The sequence below is a fragment of the Sminthopsis crassicaudata genome, chromosome 1 (assembly GCF_048593235.1).
Source record: "Sminthopsis crassicaudata isolate SCR6 chromosome 1, ASM4859323v1, whole genome shotgun sequence".
Taxonomy (NCBI): Eukaryota; Metazoa; Chordata; class Mammalia; order Dasyuromorphia; family Dasyuridae; genus Sminthopsis; species Sminthopsis crassicaudata.
In genome coordinates this window covers 68,531,202-68,540,046 of record NC_133617.1, presented here as the reverse complement: position 1 = coordinate 68,540,046, position 8,845 = coordinate 68,531,202, and the positions used below count along the sequence as shown (strand labels likewise).

Here is an 8,845-nt window from a genome sequence, read left to right as displayed (position 1 = left end):
GTTCATCTGCATTCTCTAGGCAGATGATTCCCAAAATGTTTGTGAATACAGACATTCACTCATACACACACACATACACACACACACACACACACACACACACACACACACACACACAATGGTAATAGCTAGCATTTATATAGCACTTCAAGATTTGTGAAGTGTTTTTCCAAATATTACCTTGTTTGATCTCACAATAACTCTGGGATCTAAATGCTATTATTATCTCTATTTTACAGATAAGGAAACTGAGAGACTTGTTAAATCTCTTGCCCAGGGTCACACAACTAGAAAGTTTCTGAAGCTGAACTTGAACTCAAATCTTCCTGACTCCAGATATATGCTTTATCTAGCCCAAGCCTCCTTTAGTCAGTTAACAGATTTAAGCATTTAGTATGTATCAGGCCCTGTTTTAAGTAGCCAAACCAAAATCCCTAAACTCAAGGAGCTCATGTTCCAATGGAGGTGACAATCTGCAAATATCTAGGTATATACAAGATATATTCAGTGTAAATGAAAGGCAGTCTCAGAAGCAAGGCACTACAAGTTAAGAAAGTGTGTAGAAAGTGGGATTTGTAATGAATCTTAAAAGAGGTTAGGGATGTCAAGTGGCAGACATGAGAAAAGAAAGCATACAGAGTGTGAGGATAGCAAGTACAAATGCAATAGAAAGATGAATTCTGGTTTTTGAGGAACATTGAAAAGAATAGATCAGAGAGTTTGGGGTGGGAAGTAGGAAAAGTAGGAAGGGGTCAGGTTATAAAGGGCTTTTAGAGGCAGAGGATTTTTATATTGGATTCTGGAAGTAATGGGATAACTGGTTTACCATGTAAGGAATGCATGTTTAAACTTGGATTTTAAGAATGCCTCATTGGAGGATGGATTGGAGCAAGAGAAGGCTTGAGAAAGGGACAACAATTCAAAAGCTATTTTGATAGTCCAGGAGTGGAAGGAAGGAAGGAAGGAAGGAAGGAAGGAAGGAAGGAAGGAAGAAAGAAAGGAAGGGAGTGAGGGAGGGAAGGAAGGAAGGAAGGAAGGAAGGAAGGAAGGAAGGAAGGAAGGAAGGAAGGAAGGAAGGAAGGAAGGAAGGAAGGAAGGAAGGAAGGAAGAAAGGAAGGGAGTGAGGGAGGGAAGGAAGGAAGGAAGGAAGGAAGGAAGGAAGGAAGGAAGGAAGGAAGGAAGGAAGGAAAAGAGAAGAAGGAAGGAAGGAAGGAGGGAGGGAGGAAGGAAGGAAGGAAGGAAGGAAGGAAGGAAGGAAGGAAGGAAGGAAGGAAGGAAGGAAGGAAGGAAGGAAGGAAGGAAGGAAGGAAGGAAGGAAAAGAGAAGAAGGAAGGAAGGAAGGAGGGAGGAAGGAGGAGAGAGATGGAGGAAGGAAGGGAGAGAGGGGAAGGAGGGAAGGAGAAAGGAAGGAAGGGAGGGAGGAAGGGAGGGAAGAAGGGTGGGAGGGAGGAAGGAAGAAAAATGATGATTCTTAAATTCCTAGAGTTTCTGGCTAATTTAATCATTTTGATGAAGCCCCCAGTTCTGGGAAAGTGGCTCAGAATGTGAAAAAATCACACAAAGGAATTATCACAAGGCCCTTCATGACTGTGAAAAGGCTCATAGACTAATCAAAATAATTAAGCTGAAGGCTATGAGGGAAGGGGACTACATAAAGATCACAGAGAAAAGGGAGAGAAGTAAGCATAGGTTTTAGAGAGTTAGGGAAGGATTAGGGAGGGTCCTATTTGAGAACAAGTTCACTTTCACATTATGTCTACTTCAGCAATTGCATGATGGGACAGGAGGAAATAGAGTATGCTAATACAGGACAATGAAGGTACTTTAGTCCCAAAGGTTATCTGTAGGACAAGAATGTGCGCCAGTGCTCATTGAAGAAGAGTCTCTTGTCTGATTCAGGGAGTTAAGTATGCTTTAGTCATAATGACATGGCAGTCTTAAGTATTTGGCTTCCCTTTGTATGTGATAAGATTGAAAGTGTTTAGAGCTCACATCATTTCTGACAACAGCTGCACCACATTAATTTTATTAATAATAAAATTAATTTTATTAATAGGAAAAGCACATTAAGTTTGTTTTTGGTTTTTTTTTTTTTTTTTTTTTTTTTTTTTTGAGGCTGGGGTTAAGAGACTTGCCCAGGGTCACACAGCTAGGAAGTGTTAAGTGTTTGAGACCAGATTTGAACTTGGGTCCTCCTGAATTCAAGACTAGTGCTCTATCCACTGCGCCACCTAGCTGCCCCAAAAAGCACATTTAGTAATAGAAGGATGGTCATTTGACCATATCTCTTATGTCAATGGGCTCATTGTTTATGTACCCTTAGAAGAGTAGGTATTCCTGATAAGTGGAAATTAACTCAAGCTAAAATTGGTTAAAAATTGGTGCAGCTAGGTGGCGCAGTGGATAGAGCACAGCCCTGAAGTCAGGGGGATCTGAGTTCAAATTTGGCCTCAGACACGTAATACTTCCTGGCTGTGTGACCTTGGGCAAGTCACTTAACCCCAACTGCCTCAGGGAAAAACACAAACAAAAAATAATTGGTTAAAAATTAATAAGAAAAATGGATATTACAATGAGTGTCTTGAGGATATTGACTTGAATCACCCAAATCTTGATCAAAGAGACATCCATATTTATATTACCCATCTGTCTGAGCAAACATAATGAGCAGAAATGTGCCCATTAGACCAATTTCTTTTCCTGTCAGATTAGATTTTAGTCTAGGTAAATATCTAAATAAGATTTCCCACACTGGTTGATTTTTGAATGAGGAAGTAGAAAAAGGGGAAAACCTTGGTCCTAATATAATAATTAATTGAAATACTCATTTCTCACTGACAAAAAGGAAGGAAGGAAGGAGGTAAGGAGAGAGGGAAGGAATAATGCATTTATTAAGAGCCTAGTATGTGCCAGGCACTGTACTAAGTACTTTACAAATTTGTTTTCATTTAATCTTCACAACAACCCTGGGAGAGAAATTCTATTAATATCTCCGTTTTGTAGGTAAGGATATTGAGGCAGATAGAAACTAAGTAATTTGCTCAGGGTCACACAACTAGGAAGTATCTGAAGTCATATTAAACTCGGGTCTTCTGACTCTAGCTCACTCCAACACTTTATTTATTACAAAATCTGGCTCCTATGAAGTTTTATCTAGTCATCCCAGTGCTAGTGCTAGTGTATCCTATAATAATGATCTTGTATTTACTTTGCATATATTTTTGTGGACACAAAATGTCTCTCCTTATAGAATATAAACTTATGAGGACGGGAATTATATCATTTTGGCCTTGTAACCTCAGTACCTCATATGGATGCCATTTGAAATATAGTAGAGGTTTAAGAAATGCTAGTTGATAGATTGCTAGAAAGAATGTTGAACCTAGAAAAAACTTAAAAGGTCTAGTCCAACCCCCTCATTTTGCAGATGAATAAAATCTCCCCACCATACCAAGTCCTAACTCAATATCTGATACCCTTGCCCCCAAACACTTTCTTTGGGCAACAGCTCATACCATGACTATGAGCTTAACTGTTCCTTGAGTGTAACTAAACTTTTTTTTTCCTACCTATATCTGCTCCCCACTTCACCCCACAATTAGTCAACCAACATTCAATCAACTATTATTAAGTGCCTTCTATGTGTCAAACACTGTGCTAAGTAATTGGGATCCAAAAACAAGCAAAAGTCAGTCCCTGCTCTCAAGGAACTCACAATATAATAAGGAGATGACAGACAAATATATAGATATATAATTATAAATAGGATAAATAGGAAATAATTAACAGAGGGAAAGCATTAGCATTAAGAGAGGTTGGGGAAGGCTTTGTGTAGAAGGTAGAATCTGATTTGAGGATTTGAAGGAAGCCAGAGAGGTCAGAAGAATTCCAGATACGGAAGACAGACAGAGAAAACATGGAAGAGAAGCCAAAGAAAATGCCCAGAGCTGAGATGGAGTATTTTGTTTTTAGAACAGCAAGGAGGTCAACATTCCCCCCTTTCTGGAACATCCATCCCTCCTTCTTGCAGGTACATGGAAGCTTTGCCTATTTATGATCTTCTCTAGGAAGGACCCTCCTAATCACTTCCCTCCCTCTAAGACCCTCCAGGTTTGCTTGTAGGTTATCCTCATCCTGGGGACACTGTGATGAAGACTAGAATTCTTTTCATTCTTATGAGTTATCATCACCATAAAAGCTAACATTTGTATAAATCCATCATGTGCCAGGCAATGTGCTTTTCAACTGTTACCTCATTTGATCCTTACAGCCCTTGAGGTAGATACTATTATTATCAATACATGAGGAGTCTGAGGCAAACAAATTAAATTTCTTAACTAGGGTCACACAGCTAATAAATGTCTGAGGCAGGATTTGAATTCAGGTCTTTCTGAACCCAAAACTCTAACCACTGGGTCATTTGGTTGCACACAATACATAATTCACACACACACATACACCTGTTTAAATATAGGTACTATGGGAGGTTCCACAGAGTAGAGTCTTGGTGTAATGTTTCTCTCTTCAAAGATCAGCAGTCCAGAGCACAACAGAAAACAGTACAGAAAGGATTCTGTTAATTGACTAGCCTGGAAAATGATCTCTTAAAACCTGCTCTAATCCCTCATCCTTTTCCACCTTGGACCATGGTTACCTGTTCTGATACTTATAGATTGAAGAGGATGTACAGAACAAGTTAGTGGAAGGCTCCTTACATGCCCATTCTTCATTTTTACAGAATAGGATTAAAAGCTCTTGATTGAGTGATTGTATCCTATTGACCAATTGCACTCTTGAATCACCCACAATCACACAATGGATAAAATACAAAAATCATGTTTTCCATGGGTCTTCAGGATGCCTTTATTCATTTTAGACACATTCCCCAGGGCATGAGGGGAATAAATAAAGTAATTTAAAGTGCACTATCCCAGAATAAATACATAGAGATATTCCAGAGTAATTGGCCTGGAGTTCCTTGGGCCAGTAAACTCTTGCCCAAGTCTCTTCCTGAGACTGAGACTATGGGATCTCCAAGTACTTCACATGAAGGTCCCCATGAGGTAGTTTAGCACTCCTAGAAGCCAGCAAGGGAAGAGGCAGCCTTTTGGCCTCAGTCCCTTGGTCTAGGAATAATTATATAAATAAATAAATAACAATTAATTTCTAAAACTTTTCTCCCAACAATACTATGAATTAGATAACACAAAGATTATATACATTTTACACATGAGAAAACTGAGGATGAGAGAAGTTAAGTGACTAGTCCAGTGTCACATAGCAAATAAATGCTAGAAACGATTCAAAACCAGGACTACTCTGCCTCTGTGAGGACTAGAATCAGCATGGCTCCTCCCATAGCCCTTCTATTGCCTCTTTCTGAGACAAGTTTGGACTTGCAGAGAACTGCCGGCAGTTAAACTGGGAATTCCCCATGGTTCAACCATAAAGTGAGGGGGGTCCCCAAGTTAAATAAAACATGAGCATTTTTGCCCTTTCCTCCATCTTCCAAAGAAGGCACTGCAGTGTCAGTTAATTGATCACAGTAAATGTCCCAGATTCGGTTAAGGGCTGTCCCCCAGCCACCCAGAAAAGGCCAAAGGTATTGGCCCCTGACACCAGCTGCCAATCCAGGAAGTCCCCTGCTGTGGTGCTCATGCTGAGCCTGAGCCGCTCCCCAGGATGCAGGAAGATGAGGGAGAACTCCAAGGTGGTGATGGTGGAAGTGCTGGAAGGTCCCACATCCAGGGAGAGATTCAAGACAGCTCGCTGTCCAAAATCCTGCACCACAGTCACAGAGACTTCGACTGTACCTTGGCTGTATGCAGGAACCACCACCTGCTGCAGCTTCAAGTGAGTGTAGACGAAGTAAAGCCCGGGGACTTTGACCTCCAGCTCTCCTTTATCAGCATCATAATTCATTCGTGGGTCCAGGAACACACCAGAAAGATGAGGATCCCTGTGCCAGCTCAGTGTCTGGTTCTTCACCAAGGCTGTAGGGACCAGGAGAGAGAAAAAGCCTAGCCTCAACATTCCCACAATCTCAAAATCAAATAAAAGTTTAGTTCAGAGATTAGGGACTGTTTCTGAAAGATGGGACCAGTTATGTGGGGCAGTGGGTGGAGCACCAACCCTGAAGTCTGGAGGACCCGAGTTCAAATTTAACCTCACTTAGCTCTTCCTAGCTGAGTGACCCCGGGGCAAATCACTTAACCCCAATTGCCTCAGCAAAAAAAAGACTAGGGCATCTCCACAGTCCTGGAAAGAGGCCTGGGATTGGGGGACACACACCCATCTGAGCTGGAATTGTTTCCCTGCCCCTGGAAGTAGATCCAGAGCCACACTGCCCTTAAGTAAGAGAGAAGAGGGCATGGAATAGGATCACAGATTTAGAAAGGGAGGGAGCAGAAAAGCCATTGAGTCCAACTCCCATCATTTTACAGATAGGGAAAATGAGGTTTCAATAATTTGCCCACAGTCATTCAACTGATACATCAGAGGTGGCATGTCAAACCAGGTTTTCCAGATTCTAAATAAAGTGCCCATTCACTACAAGGAGATTGAAGGAGGGAGAGGATTGCACTTACCATCTTTCATCACCAGCTGGGCATAGGGACTCTGGAAAAAAAAAAAAAAAGAAGAAAAGAAAGAAAGAAAGACAAGTGAGATCTCCTAGATCCATGTGTGGGAATGTAGGAGAGACTTTTCTCCTTTCATCCCTTCTGAATCACTTTCGGTTCTCACACAACAACCTATCATCAGTCATGGCCCCTTAAGGCCATTTCCCCTTCACACACCTCATCTATAGGGTCTCCCTAAGTGGTTAAAAGTCTAACAAACTACAAGAGGAAAGAGTTCTGAGTCTTTAGGGGAGGATGAGAAGGGACTAAGCTGGGGAAGGGAAAAAAGAATGAGGGTAATGAGGAGAGATGTCCCTGAGAGCATGTAAAATTAAAAGAGAGAGAAAGAGAGAGAGAGAGGAGAGGGAGAGAGAGAAGAGAGAGAGACACAGAGAGAGAGAGAGACAGAGAGAGACAGAGAGAGAGAGACAGACAGAGAGAGAGAGAGAGAGAGAGAGAGAGAGAGAGACAGAGAGAGAGACAGAGAGAGAGAGAGAGAGAGAGAGAGAGAGAGAGAGAGAGAGAGAGAGAGAGAGAGAGAGAGAGAAGAGGGAGAGAAGAGGAGAGAGACAGAGAGAGACAGAGAGAGAGAGACAGACAGAGAGAGAGAGAGAGAGAGAGAGAGAGAGAGAGAGAGAGAGAGAGAGACAGAGAGAGAGAGAGACAGAGAGAGAGAGAGACAGAGAGAGAGACAGAGAGAGAGAGACAGAGAGGGGGGGGAGACAGGGAGGGAGGAAGAGAGAGAGAGAGATCCTTTGGGGTTTTTTGGGGGGGGAGGGAGTAGGGAGTGAAAGAAGCCCGAGTTCCTTTCGACCAGAGTGTATTTGGAGACATGGGTACCACATGGGTCTCTGACAGGTTACTCAAGAGAGTTCAATGGACACCAGGATCCCTTCATGTGGGGAGTGACAGATTATTTTCCTCAGGGGAGGGAGTTCAAGAACACTAAAGTCCTTTCATGTGGGCAAGTAAAGAAACTACGGGTCCTTTCGTAGAGTTATGGGGGGCGGAGGAAGGCAGTGATCCTGTGGTCTTTCCCAAAGAAGGTGGAGAAATGTGGCACACAGCGGTCCGAGAGGTGGGGAGGGAGCGAGGAAGGGATGCCAGGGGCTTTCCCTTACCTGAGCAGGGAACTGGGGAGCAGAGAGTCCTTCGGAGGTGTGAGGGTGGGCAAGATTTGCCCTTCGAGCAATGAAAGCGATCAGGACTCCGGCTTGCAGCAGCAGGGCAACCCCAAAGACCCAGTCCAGGATGCGGCAGGTGCAGGTTGAAGGCTTGCGATCTGGGTTCTCTGGGTCCGAAGGGGTAAGCATGGCGAGGAAGGGTCGAGTCCCCACTGGCCAGGGAGGGCCAGTTTTATCCTCGGGACCAGGAAGTGCAGCCTTCCGGGGCGGGGACCCGACTCCCCTCCCCTCATTCACGCACTGCCAAGGAGGGGGTGGATCCCCGAGTTGATGTACCCAGCTCTGGGCGGAGATGGGGAAATTCTTGCTGTGAGTGGAAGGAAAAGAAAACGACTCTGTTATGATTAAGGCAAAGCATCAGATTCAAGTATCGTCTAAGTGTCATTTAAGTTATCGCTCTCTGCCCCGTCTAAAAAGAATCATAGAATCCATTGGGTCTCGATCTGCGTCTGCCCTTCGTAAAATTCTCAGCTCTGTATCTGTCTTCTCTTCTATCTCCCCATCTCTGTCCCAGTCTCTCTGCCTCTCCCTGCCTCCATTTCAATTCTCTCACCCGGATATGGACTGGCAAGAATTCAGTAATTGGATCTTGAAGGGAAGAGAGAGGTACAAACAACACACTTTTAAATTCAGTTGGCACCGGGGTAAAAGACATGAGTTCAAATGTGACCTCACACACTCAGCACTTCCTAGTTGTGTGACCCTGGGCAAGTCACTTAATCCCAATTACTCTAGCAAAAATAAATAAATAGGCATTAACATTTTCTCCAGAAAATCAACGAAACAATAAATCTTTTGATTTGGACCGTTTGCCGATTTGCGAGTTTTAAATGCTTATCCTGAAAATTCAACCAAATTCTCGGAGCTATTCCAGTACACCCGACGTCCACAGCGTCCCCCCACCCCCGCCTCATTCCAGTATCCTGGGCTCTCCAGGTGCCTGGGAGGGCGGGCGATTTAATGGAAGTCACAAAGGGAGGAAAGAGGGAATGAGGAGGGGAGATTGCTCAGCGTGAAGAGGGATGAGAAGGGAGGGATTTA

General features: G+C 43.4%; 1 protein-coding gene across 1 annotated transcript; it reads right to left on the bottom strand.

Annotated features, from left to right (window-relative positions):
- Positions 1-4,800: 4,800 nt before the first annotated feature.
- Positions 4,801-8,043, bottom strand: TNFSF9 (TNF superfamily member 9). The gene is made up of 3 exons (XM_074284649.1): positions 7,742-8,043; positions 6,588-6,618; positions 4,801-5,993 (listed from the first exon to the last, which is right to left on the bottom strand). The coding sequence occupies exons 1-3, from the start codon at positions 7,931-7,933 to the stop codon at positions 5,533-5,535; spliced, it is 684 nt and encodes a 227-aa protein (XP_074140750.1). The 5' UTR covers positions 7,934-8,043; the 3' UTR covers positions 4,801-5,532.
- Between the last annotated feature and the right edge of the window lie 802 nt (positions 8,044-8,845).

Excerpts from the sequence above, each read along its gene's own strand:
- TNFSF9 (XM_074284649.1), bottom strand. The coding sequence starts at position 7,933 with ATGCTTACCCCTTCGGACCCAGAGAACCCAGATCGCAAGCCTTCAACC. Across the intron at positions 6,619-7,741 it reads CTCCCCAGTTCCCTGCTCAG|AGTCCCTATGCCCAGCTGGT; the intron begins GTAAGGGAAAGC and ends TTTTTTTTCCAG. Across the intron at positions 5,994-6,587 it reads CCAGCTGGTGATGAAAGATG|CCTTGGTGAAGAACCAGACA; the intron begins GTAAGTGCAATC and ends TGGTCCCTACAG.